This window comes from Dendropsophus ebraccatus, chromosome 11 (assembly GCF_027789765.1).
Source record: "Dendropsophus ebraccatus isolate aDenEbr1 chromosome 11, aDenEbr1.pat, whole genome shotgun sequence".
In the NCBI taxonomy this organism is placed as follows: Eukaryota; Metazoa; Chordata; class Amphibia; order Anura; family Hylidae; genus Dendropsophus; species Dendropsophus ebraccatus.
The window spans coordinates 52,073,739-52,087,363 of record NC_091464.1 but is presented as its reverse complement, the minus strand read 5'-3'; the positions used below and the strand labels follow the sequence as shown (position 1 = coordinate 52,087,363).

Below are 13,625 nucleotides of genomic sequence, written 5' to 3'. Positions count from 1 at the left end.
TTACACTTGCATTGGCCATAAGCACTAGGTATAAGCTTATAACCTATTTTTCTGGTAACAGGATTACAGGGCTCTGGTATCCAGTTAAGGACTCTTTTGTGCCTTGCTATTTGATGATTACTGAGATGTCAATGACGGTTTCCTATAATTCTATGGACTGTATTCACACACTGTCAAAATAATGGCTGTTTTTTCCGTACAACCGTCATTTGACAACAAATAATGACTGGTGCAATAAAGTTATGGCCATCATTTTGACAGTGTGTGAACATATCCTTTTAATACCAGGTACAACCTTTTTTATTTAGTTATATAATGCTGCATTTACACACACAGATTTTTCTGACAGATTTTTGAAGCCAAAGCCAGGAACAGACTATAAACACAGAACAGGTCATAGAGAAAAGAATGAGATTTCTCTTCTTTTCAAATCCATTCCTGGCTTTGGCTTAAAAAATCTGTCAGATAAATCTCTCTGCGTAAACTCACCCTAACCTTTTCTCATAAGTTATGATTCTTTCAAAGGGTTGTGTGTGTTTCTTGTATAGGTACATCAACAAAAGGTTACTTTGTTGAAGCATTTAAGGCAATAATACAAGCATGGTGTTCCGGATGTTTTCTGCAGGTGTTGACATTAGATGCCCGCAACCATGGCAGCAGCCCACATTGTGACACCATCACCTACCCTGCGATGAGTGCCGATGTATGCCATCTCCTGCAACAACTGAACATTGATAGATGTGTCTTAATCGGCCACAGCATGGGAGGAAAGACTGCAATGACCGTGGCACTGCAAGAAGTAAGGGGTACAAATGCAGATTTTGTCATTATATATTTCAGATAAATTAATGTTTGGCATGTGTCAGATCTACCAACTGGCCAAAAAGTGGAGAGTGCTGCCACACTTCACCTGGGTATAGCTCCTGAGAAAGGCTTTGACATAATATAGAACCAAAAGGTGTTGCTGAATAAATAAGAATTTTTTATTTTTTTGGTACATCTCCGTCCAGGGTACTAGTGATCGGCGACATGCACCTTCTCATTTTGATGTACACACCTGCGCTTGGTTCGTCAGAGGGTATCCCTATCCCAGACAGCTATTGCTTTGAATCTCTGTGCTTCTGTATTTCTGAAGAGAGGGGGGAGGTAGGAAAACAGCTTTCTGAGTACAGAAGGAAACTGTATTGCTTAATGAAACCTATTACAGAGTTTCTTATAATCGCTTGTACTATTGATACTTATTGATTTCTGAAAAGTGACATTTAAATGACAGCCACACTTTAACTTTTGACGTGTCTGCTTAATTGTCAAAAGTTATTTTGTCTGACACTGGTGTGTTTTAAAGTTATCTCCTATCCACAGGCTAGGGGATAGCAACTGGATGGAGGATCTTACTGCTTGGACCTCCACTGATCACTAGAAGAGGTCATTTTTCTCTAGAGTGAATGGACTAGCTGTGTGCATGCTCAGCCACTGCTTCATTCACTATTTGTGGGACTCGGCAATGTTCAGGAAAGAGCAAAGTTTTCTAGTCATCTCTCTATTACCTTCACATGTCTACAGTAATGTGTCACTTGCTATCTATACAAAACATATGTTAATACAACTGGTTCTTTTCTTCTCTCTTCCTCAGCCACACATGGTAGAGCGCTTAGTATCTGTGGACATTAGTCCTTCTCCAACAACACCTCAAACTGGTTTCCCTCAATATATTAAAGCAATGCAGAATGTTCATTTGGAGGGAAAGATGCCACGGTCTACAGCCAGAAGATTGGCAGAGGAACAACTCAGTGCAATAGTAAAGGTATGGATGATTTATATTTTCTCGCCTTTCAGAGGACATGACACACAAGATGACAATACATCTCTTAGACGACATCATAACAGCTGTACATCTATTTTGCCTCTGTATTCCTGAAAATTCCAGATGTATATTTGTGTTTAGCATAGTATATTAAGTAAGTAGAAATAACACAGAATACAGAAACAAGTCCCTATACCCAATAAAAAAAAATCCCCACTAATAGGGACCAATTTAATATACTTGGTCACTGGAGCCCACAACTGAGATGTATACTGTAACCTCTTATCCTTATACAAATATAAGATGGAATTTGTAAACAATTTACATGGTGAATATCATGTATTATACCAAACATCTATATCTGGAACGCTTAAGGTTTTTTTAATAGAAGTAATTTACATTACGTGCCAATTGTAAACTAAATTTACAATTGGCACAGCATAATCAGGCCGGTAATGTTCTCCTGCCAGCATGAGTTCTCACTCCACAGAACACAATAATAATGACTCCAACACCCCCAAGCAACGAGAAATGTCGTGTAAGATGTTTTCTGTAGTTTAAGGTACACTTTAATATATTGTAAAAAAAAAAAAAAAAAAAGAAACTAATAATAATTAATAAATGTGTTCATTAAAGTGACTCTGTACCCACAATCTGTCCCCTCAAAACCACTTGTACCTTCGGATAGCTGCTTTTAATCCAAGATCTGTCCTGTGGTCCGTTTGGCAGGTGATGCAGTTAATGTCATAAAAACAACTTTTGAACTAGCAGCCCTGTGCCCTTAGGCCGTGGCCTAGAGTGTGTATGCATTAGGCTGGCACAACCTCTCTGTCCCTTCTCCCCACCCTCCTAATCATTAGGAATGTTCCAGGCAGATTGCCTCCTATTCATCAGCTCTGTCAGCCCGGCACATGGGCTGGATCGTTAAGGCACCTGTGTAGTTTTCACTGCAGAGGAATAGGAAAAATGGTGAAGAGGATGGGAAGGAGGGGCGGAGAGGTTGTGCTAGCCTAATGCATACACAGTTGTTTTTTATGACAATAACTGCATCACCTGCCGAACGGACCCCAGGACAGATCTTGGAATAAAAGTAGCTATCCGAAGGTACAAGCTGTTTGGGGGGGTCAGATTGTGGGTACAGAGGCACTTTAAGACTTGTCCTATTGGTAACCAAACACCAAGAATGTACCTTGTACTTTTATTAGCGCTCTACACTCTGCAGGATTGAAGCTAGATAGAACTATACTGATATGTAATACAAATCAAAGGCATTTATTATATAGATCATAAATAGTAACAACATTTGCCATTTTATTTGGTGTTAAAACTGATCCACTGAAGTAATGACATTTACTTACATAGTATAGTGCCATCTGATGTTCAAAATGTATAGCAGTGTGCATATCCACATGATGCCTTGAGTGCTGATGGACACACTTGCTCAGTCATTCTCCCCACAGCCAGGTCACTGCATAGTGATCCTCTATTTACTGCAGAGCTTTCTGCTTGTCTAGGAAGAGCAGAGCTTCTGCAGTAACATCATAGTATGGCTGAGAAGACTCTTCTGTATGCTAAGCTAAGCCAATCACTGGCCAAGACGGGGAAGCGCCACGGCCAGTGATTGCCTTAGCGGCCTATCACTTCAAAGACCAGTGTAGAAGCTTTAGCGGTGCAGGCAGAGAAGAACACTGGGGAGCGTAGACATGCCTATTTGTTTTTCACACAGTCATCAGTCATCATCCATGCATCACTATTACATGTAGTGATGAGTGGTCAGTGGCTGATGGTTTTTAGGCAGGACCAAGGACACAATCAGCCGATAATCATTGTTGTTTTTACAAGGAACGATAATCTGCCGAATTGGCCTGATTCGGCAGATTATCCGTCTGTGCAATAGGGCCCTAAGAGAAGAGAATGGGGATGTTATCAGCTTCCAAAGGGGGAAGGAGACAGATTATTTCCAAAGCACATTCCCCACAGTACAGAGAAGCAGCAGCACCAAGTTGAACACATAATAAAAAAATTTCATTATGGTAGAGACACTGTTAAATTTTGTAAAACAACAAAATAGGTTATGAACAGACTTTTAGGACTTCTGCTAGGAAAACAATTAATGTGGTAAAACTAACCTTCATCTTGATGTTATTTACAGGAACCCTCTGTACGTCAGTTTCTGCTAACTAACCTTGTGCAAGAAAATGGTCATTTTAAGTGGAGAGTAAATCTTGATGCAGTCTCAAACCATTTACTAGACTTGCTAGACTTCCCAGAGTTTCATTCCTCTTACCCGGGACCAGCACTCTTTCTGGGAGGCGCTAATTCTCCATACATCAGGTGAAATATTTTATCATTGTAAAAATAGTTTTGTTTTTTTTTTTAGCAGTACAGCATTTACAATATTAATTAAATGTCATGAATGTAAATAGCACTAGAATCACAGTAAAATACATCTTAGTCTAGCTTTACACTGCATTTTTGCTGTCCGTTTAACGGATACATGTTATGGAAAAAAAACCTGCGAAAATGAATGCAGCTTAAGGGCTCGTTCTCACAGAGCAAAAGGGGCGGATTTACGCGAGGAAATATTTCCTCCTGAAATCAACTGACACTGAATTCCGAGCAGAATGTAAGCAAAATCCCTGCGTATTCCGCTAGGAAAGTGTTCAGCTCGTAATCAGCTCTTGACAAATTCAGCGCGGAATACTCAGCGAGGAATCCGCGCTGAATCCGCATGCATTCAGCGCTGAAATTCAGCGAGTATTTGGCAAATAAACTAGACTATACCACAATATATACTAGAATCCTCCTCCCCCCTTTTTTCCTCATTTCCGCGCTGATTCAGCACGTAATTTCCGCTTGTATTACGCTTGTATTCCGTGCTGAATACTCGCGTATTCCGCGCTGAAACAGAAAATCAGAGCCCCATTGGTTTGTATAGGCTTCCACTAGCGGAAGAATGAACATGTTCATTCTTCTGGCGGAAAGCGGATTAGTTCAGTGCGGAAATTCCACCGTGTGAACTGCAGAGCAGAATTTCCATTCAACACAATGGAAATTAGCTCTGCACCTATTTTAACGGCTGAAATTTCAGCACAGAAATTCAGCTGCTTTTGCTCTGTGTGAATGAGCCCTACCAGAATATATACTAGAATCCTCCTCCACTAGAATACTCAGCGAGGAATCCGCAAGGAATCCGCATGCATTCAGTGCTGAAATTCAGCGAGTATTTGGCGAGTAAACTAGACTATACCAGAATATATACTAGAATCCTCCTCCCCCTTTTTCCCATTTCTGCGCTGATTCAGCGCGTAATTTCTGCTTGTATTACGCTTGTATTCCGCGCTGAAACTGAAAATCAGAGCCCCATTGGTTTGTATAGGCTTCCGCTAGCGGAAGAATAAACATGTTCATTCTTCTGGCGGACAGCGGATTAGCCGCGGAACGTTCAGTGCGGAAATTGCACTGTGTGAACTGCAGAGCAGAATTTCCATTCAACACAAAATGGAAATTAGCTTTGCACCTATTTTAACGGCTGAAATTTCAGCGCAGAAATTTAGCTGCTTTTGCTCAGTGTGAACGAGCCCTTATGCTGTGCCCATTGTTTATTGACTTACATTATTTTAAAAAAAAATTTTAATTGAAACAGATGTTTGTTTAATTATTGTTCGCAAAAGCGTGGTGGACCCAAGTTTTTCTGTACACTTAAACTAAACATTTACAAATTGGACAGCAAACACGCAGTGTGAACGGAGCCTTAGGAGCACCGCCACCCGATTTTTCCCTACTTCATTTGAGCATTGTTACATTTAGGTTTGGGATTAGAGATGAGCGAACCTCGAGCATGATCGAGTCGATCCGAACCCGAACTTTTGGCATTTGATTAGCGGTGGCTGCTGAAGTTGGATAAAGCCCTAAGGCTATGTGGAAAACATGGATATAGTTATTGGCTGTATCCATGTTTTCCAGACAACCTTAGAGCTTTATCCAAGTTCAGCAGCCACCGCTAATCAAATGCCGAACTTGGTTAGCTCATCTCTATTTGGGACATTACAATTTGACAAAGCTTAACAGTGGGATTAACTTGTGAAAATATATTAGCTCAGATTTACTGCTGGACGCATGGAGTATGCATAACAGTAATGTGGTTTAAATTGTATGTGGCATACAGCTATGCATAGGTAGATTACAGTACATCTCCTGCTCAATAATTGTGGGATTGGCCATGCTGTAGGCATACTCCCTATACATGGTAACAAATGGCCTATGCTTACTCTTATTACATATTCTTATTCCTCCTAGTAGCAATATGTATTATATAGTGATGAGCGAGGACTAAAATGCTCGGGTGCTCGTTACTCAAAACAAATATCTCCCGATACTCGAGTGCTCGTATCGAGTAACGAACCCCATTGAAGTCATTGGGAGACTCGAGCAATTTTTGAGGGGACTAAGGTTCGGTAGAGGGAAGGTTGTGTGAAAACCTGTCAACCTTAGAAATTGATGGAAACACAACGGAAATGGACAGGATACAGCAGGGGCAGCATGTATGCATGCCACTGAGGCTGCCTAATGCCACCATTATGCCTAGTTCTGTACAACAGCCTGGTTAAAACAGAGGTAGGCATATGGACCATCCAAAAACTCAGCCTGACACAGCATGGCAGTGAGAACACAGGGAACCATTAAAACAGAGGTAGCATATCATGAACCACCTAAAAAATTCAGCCTGACACAGCATATCGGTGAGGACAGAGTGAACAAGGTAGTAGCGGTAGCCAGTCAGCCTTCCAAAAATTATACCAGACCTAGCATGGCAGTGAGCTCACAGAGAAGCATTAAAAGTGAGTGAGGAAAAAAGTGAGCCTCCCCATAATTAGGCCAAACACTGCATGGGATTGAGCACACAGAGAACTGCCGGGATCAGCAGTAGCCAACATGGAGGCCAGGCAGGAGGAATAGTAACCAACATGGAGGCCAGGCAGGAGCAACATTAGTTAACATGGCGGCCAGGCAGGATCAGCAGTAGCCAACATGGAGGCAAGGGCAGGCACAGCAGTAGTCTACATGGATGCCAGTTAAGGCCCAGCAGTAGCCAACATGTAGGCAAGGGCAGGCACACCAGTAGTCAACATGGATGCCAGTTAAGGCCCAGCAGTAGTCAACATGGATGCCAGTTAAGGCCCAGCCAAAAGGAGGCAAGGGCAGGCATAGCAGTAGTCGACATGGATGCCAGTTAAGGCCCAGCCAAAAGGAGGCAAGGGCAGGCACACCAGTAGTCAACATGGATGGCAGAGGTAGGCATATGGACCACAAATCATTTGGTTTGAAATGGACAAAACCGAGGTTGACATCTGGCATTCCACAATGGCTCTGCGTTGCTGGTAAACCCTGGCTACCATATGGAAGGTGGAATTCCACCTCGTGGGCACGTCAGCCATGGCTAGACAAGAAAAAATAAAATAAAACAGCTGGCTGGTTGGCGGGGGCGTGATCGGCGGGCCCCCGGCAACCAGTCCCGCTCCTCCGTAGACGTAGTGAGGAAGTCAGAGCGTGGCAGTGAGGACACAGAACAATACAGTCTTCTTAAAGTGTCACTGTCGTGAATTTTTTTTTTGCAGAAATCAATAGTCCAGGCGATTTTAAGAAACTTTGTAATTGGGTTTATTATCCGAAAAATGCATTTTTATCATGAAAAAGCAGTTTGAAGCTCTCCCCCCTGTCTTCATTGTTCTCCTATGGAGAGAGCTAAAGAAAAGACCAAAACAGGACAACAAAGAGTTAATCTACAAATCCCTCACCCGTTATCTGTTCTGACCATCACCAGTGACCTGTGTGAGCGCCGATTACAGCTGTCACCCAGCTCCGTGCCTGTAATCCTCTGTTATCTGCTTTCTGCTGCCGGCTAACTCCCTCCTTCCTCCTCCCCCCTCCCCTCTCCCTAGAGCAGACAGGGGACGTCTCCTGCAACAAGTCACAATTTTCAGATTTTTCAGAGTGGATGAAAAAGAGGAAGGAGGGGGGGACCTGGGAAAAGGCTTTTTACATGCAGATAATGGCAGATTTGGCTAATAAACCCAATTACAAAGTTTCTTAAAATCGCCTGGACTATTGATTTCTGCAAAAAAAAAAAAATACGACAGTGACTCTTTAAGAGACCCCGGAATTTGAACGAATACACTTTCGATCCTTTAAAGAGTCTCTAAGAGACGCCAAGTGTGGTAGCCTGTGTATTAAAAAGACCTGGTGGTCAATCCTGCCTTCCAAAAGCCTACAACAGCCAAGAAAGGAAAGAAGCTACTGGTGAAAGGCCTTCTGGGAACTGTTGAATGGAAATTGTTGGATAGCTTTGCCTAGGTTTTCAAACAAATGAATATACTGAAAAGGAGGTAACACCAACTAGAGAGGATGTGGATGATAGTATATGTTATTTCCTCTGACTTCTTTATTTAATGTGTTAATGTATTTGTTAGTGGTTTTGTTTTTGGAAAAATAAAAGAAATTTGAACAAAAAAAAAGAAAAAGAAAATCAGCAGTTAACTTGTATGCAGGATGTAACAGAATTCCCAGCTATAAAGAACAGTCCCCAAAATTTTAGGGGGGGGCTGGAGGGTACAATCTGGGATTGGTGTGAATTACACACGCTATGACACCCCCTTGAAAATTAGCAGTTAACTTGTTTGCAGGATGTAACAGAAATCCCAGCAACTATACCCACTGTGACACCCTTCCAATCTGCAGTAAAGTTATATGCAGGTGTATTACAAATGCCAGTAATACAGTGTAATATAGCAGCAGCTGCAGCCCCAAAATAAAAAAACAGTACACTTAGCAGTGCTGCACTTCTTAGGGGTCTGTGTGCAACACCTAATGTCCCCTTTATGCCAGCAGCCGATCAATACAGTGTGCTGGTGAAATTGTGGTAGCAACACTATAAAATAACGAACAAAAGTAAACAGAGGAAATCAGCTCACCTCTTCGTGTGTTTGTTGGGGTCCCCAGCGTATATGAGAGGGTGCACGGTTCCTGGCGGTGGCTGTCCGTCGGTGGGTAAGTAGTTGCAAAAGTGATAAGGATCCGGCACTCCGAGTAGTAAGTTAAAATTCAAAAACTTTTATTAGAACATGTCTAAAAAACAGCTCATGCTGTGTGGCCTGAAGGACTGACGCGTTTCGCGCATGCGCGCTTAGTCATAGTCTAGTGGCCAGTGTATGGCCGAGGATTTAAAAACAAGTAATGGCCAATAGGAGGTTTTCCTGTGCACGTGTGTGCAAGTGGGATGAATGTGTGCAATCAGTGATATGCTCCTGCTTGAATTATGCTTAATTGGCACTACGGTCAGTTCACATTACAAGAAATAGGTTCACCGAGTGTGATCATACGGTGTATGTATTATCAATGATAATGTAATGCGGGGAATAAATAGTGGAGTGTGGTTGACACATGATCCACATTGGAGCGTGTTTGGCGGCCAAGTTACATGTGGATGTAATAAAATGCCACGTTCTATCGCATATGAAACCACTAAGCTGCACAGTGTGAACACCGCTCCTGGGATAGAATCCATACAGGCCGGTTAATGTGCATGTCGCAAGCCCAGTACTTGTTTTTGGACTCGCCATGTTGGCGTGCATGAATAGCAACTCTCCATGTACATAAAGCTTTACTATGACCTGATGGTGGAATCTAAAATATGTGAATGAATAATGAAGTGTGCACATGTCCACGAACACTTGAATATGTAGAAGTGTGGAGATGTGCACGCATTAATCATGGGTATATCATAATAATATTACCATTCATCATTATTATAGCATATATAGCCCCTCATTACTAAGTAGTATATCATGATTAATGCGTGCACATCTCCACACTTCTACATATTCAAGTGTTCGTGGACATGTGCACACTTCATTATTCATTCACATATTTTAGATTCCACCATCAGGTCATAGTAAAGCTTTATGTACATGGAGAGTTGCTATTCATGCACGCCAACATGGCGAGTCCAAAAACAAGTACTGGGCTTGCGACATGCACATTAACCGGCCTGTATGGATTCTATCCCAGGAGCGGTGTTCACACTGTGCAGCTTAGTGGTTTCATATGCGATAGAACGTGGCATTTTATTACATCCACATATAACTTGGCCGCCAAACACGCTCCAATGTGGATCATGTGTCAACCACACTCCACTATTTATTCCCCGCATTACATTATCATTGATAATACATACACCGTATGATCACACTCGGTGAACCTATTTCTTGTAATGTGAACTGACCGTAGTGCCAATTAAGCATAATTCAAGCAGGAGCATATCACTGATTGCACACATTCATCCCACTTGCACACACGTGCACAGGAAAACCTCCTATTGGCCATTACTTGTTTTTAAATCCTCGGCCATACACTGGCCACTAGACTATGACTAAGCGCGCATGCGCGAAACGCGTCAGTCCTTCAGGCCACACAGCATGAGCTGTTTTTTAGACATGTTCTAATAAAAGTTTTTGAATTTTAACTTACTACTCGGAGTGCCGGATCCTTATCACTTTTGCAACTACTATAAAATAACGCTTTGGAGCCCTGACAGGGCTGGAGGGCTGTTTGTTTGTATTTCTAGTATTCTCTACTGGAACGCTAAATCCTACACTAACACTTTCCCTGACACAGCCGCAGCTCTTTTCCTAATCTCTTTCAGCATGCATGTGGACCGAACCCGCCTGGCACCGAGTTTTATATGGGAGAGTCATCTGATCTGGCCAACCAATCGCTGCTATCGACATGTATGGGTCCCACGTGACCGCAGGATGTACCAAAGAGTCTCCTGCATGTTTATTGGCTGAAAAATAGCGCCGAAACTATCAGGAAACGGATGATGATATTTTCTCGAGTATCGTGAGATGCTTGTTCGAGTAACGAGTCCCATCGAGTACACTAATACTCGATCGAGTACCAAGCATGTTCGCTCATCTCTAGTATTATAGTATGTTGCTGTTTCATATACATCAGTCACTACAGTGTTAATGATGGGTCAAGTTGCTACGGTGTAATCAGTCTATGTATAGCAATCTAAACTAGATTGGACATGAAGATAGACCACAGCATGTGTGCAGTGATTCGGTGACATGCACAGATGTAATGCTGCTCTGCACTTGCACTGCTAGCTGACCTATACACTGTCCCCGTCCTAACCCCCCAGCTTAGGGGGCATTCATACGTCTGCAAATTTGCGGACATTACGGACATCCGTAAATATGCGGATGTGTAAATGCCCTCTTACACTGCCAATGTATGTATCAATGGCAACTTCAAGGGGCATCAGCAGTTGTCACGTGTGTATATATAAGTATTGCATACATGAAGGGGTTAAGGGGTTGTCTAGGCTTAGAAAAAAAATGACCACTTTCTTCTAGAAAGAGCACCACTTTTGTCCTCAGTTTGGGTGTGGTTTTGGAGCTCAGTTCAATCAATCAATCAATCAATCAAAGTGAATGGGGATGAATTGTAATACCACATACAAACTGAGGACAGGGAAGGCACTGTTCTGTTTTTACTCCTGAATAACTATAATGGTTGTAGTTCAGTTTTTCTTAGTACAGAGCACAAAATCAGCTGTAGTGCCACTAGGAGGAGTTTATGGGCTGTTTAATCAGTATGCCCTGAGGTCCCTCTAGTTACAGGGTTACATTATGTATTTGGTCTGTTCCTGGAGCTCTATGTAAACTAAAGTCCAGCTGTTCCCCACAATGGAGTTTTTATTAACATAGCAATAACATTGGTCTTTTTACATCAGTCTTATTACTGCTACAATGCAGCTGACATCCGGCCTCAAACATTGGACAAGTGAGAAAGTCTTTTTGAATTTGTATGTTATCTTTACATATAACACTTTGTTACCACTGCTTCTTTTATTCTTTCAGTTCAGAGAATTATCCTGATATAGAACGCCTCTTCCCATGTGCAAATGTGGAGTATATTGAAGGTGCCGGGCACTGGGTCCATGCAGAGAAGACACAGGATTTCTTACATGCCATCTGCAACTTTGTAGAGTCAACGTAACAACAGACAAAAATTTCTATGGAGCCAACTTGTGGAATATAGTTCTGCCAACAAGACTGCTGGAAAACTTTATGGCAGTGTTATGAGGTTGTGGTTGAGATATATTTGTGAATAAATTATTAATGTTGATATGTCAGATGTAAACTAGCACTGTAGTCAATGTACGGTGAAACATCGATTTTTTTTTTTTAGAAATATTGTGTTCTGTTTTGTTTGGAGGAAATTAGCACAAATAGGCGACAAGCATGAAAGTTTCTTATTAGAAATAAGCTAATCTTGAGCACACTTGGGTTTCTCCAAACCCAAACACACTGTATTTGATTATTGGTGGCTGTAGAAGTGGGCTGCATTCAACTTTCTCAGCCCGGTAATCAAAAACGGCACACTCAGGTTCGCTTTCGCTTATCTCTACTTTTTTATATTTAAAGGGGTAGTGCGGCGCTAAACAATTATTCACTAAATAACACACATTACAAAGTTATACAACTTTGTAATGTATGTTATGTTAGTGAATGGCCCCCTTCCCCGTGTTTCCCCCCACCCACGCTAGACCCGTAAGTTTAGTGCTCTTTACTCACCTGATTTGTGTCGACCCCTGTCCGCCATCTTGTGACAATGAGGTCATCTTCGGGAGGCCGGCCGGACCACACCAGCCCTCCTTCATGCCGGCCCCCCCTCTTCAGCCGGTATGCTCAGCCAATCGCGGCTGAGCAGCTGATGATGCGGCAGAGGAGGGGGCGGTCGGAACGGTTCGGCCGGCCTCCCGAAGATGACATCATTGTCCCAAGATGGCGGACGGGGGTCGACACGAATCAGGTGAGTATAGAGCACTACACTTCCGGGTCTAGCGTGGGTGGTGGGGAACACGGGGAAGGGGGCCATTCACTAACATAACATACATTACAAAGTTGTATAACTGTGTAATGTGTGTTATTTAGTGAATAATTGTTTAGCGCCGCACTACCCCTTTAAATGTACAGGGTTAGCAAAAAGAAATTTCCACAACTCTGCAGGCTTCAGATGATACTTTGCTGCTTGTAATGAGATAAGAAAAACTGAAAAACATGGTTGTTGGTAAAAACAAGACGCACATAGTGAACATTTTTATGTGCTTTTCATAGCTACAGTGCCACCTGTCTGTGCTTTCTTGTATAAATTTTGTACTAAAATATTTAAAGTGAATGTACCATCAGTTACATCGCTTTAAGGTTTTTGCCTGAATATACCAGCACTGCTGCGGGAATGCTGGAGCCGCAGTCCTTTTTTTTTTAACTGTGGCACGTTTCCCACATATGTTGCCAGTCTTTTCCCTGGCACTGGCCCGTCCTGAAGCACTGAAGGCGGGCCCGCCTGTTCCCAGTGTTATGAAACCCCTTCCCTCTGTGACGCAGCTCCATTGATTGTAATGGAGCTGGATCACAAAGGGGAGGGGGTTTTGTCACACTGAGAGTGGGCCTGCCTCCAGTGCTTCTGTGTAGGTGTCAGCAGGATGGTTCCATATACTTAAATTATGTGTCCATCCTGGTCACATGCCATAGCTAGGAGAGAATGTGCATCACAAACTACATTGATTCACTGTACGCCTTTGTCACATCTTTTGTTTAGTTAAGAGGTATTATGCTCGGGGCCCCCCCATACATGTTGGCTCATTCACTTATCTCATTAAAAATTACCAGACCCTCAAACAATAAAGGGGTTGTTAGAAAATGAATGAAACAGGAAGCTCAGGATGAACAGTGATGTTTTATCCCTGGCACAG

General features: G+C 42.5%; 1 protein-coding gene across 1 annotated transcript in view; it reads left to right on the top strand.

Annotated features, from left to right (window-relative positions):
• ABHD11 (abhydrolase domain containing 11) overlaps nucleotides 1-12,002 on the top strand; it is a 42,843-nt gene extending 30,841 nt beyond the window's left edge. The window contains exons 5-8 of the mRNA XM_069944896.1: nucleotides 626-799; nucleotides 1,634-1,804; nucleotides 3,957-4,138; nucleotides 11,728-12,002. Of these exons, the coding sequence (XP_069800997.1) occupies nucleotides 626-799; nucleotides 1,634-1,804; nucleotides 3,957-4,138; nucleotides 11,728-11,866 (666 nt within the window). The 3' untranslated portion in view covers nucleotides 11,867-12,002. The remainder of the gene's footprint in view (nucleotides 1-625; nucleotides 800-1,633; nucleotides 1,805-3,956; nucleotides 4,139-11,727) is intronic.
• Nucleotides 12,003-13,625: the final 1,623 nt, after the last annotated feature.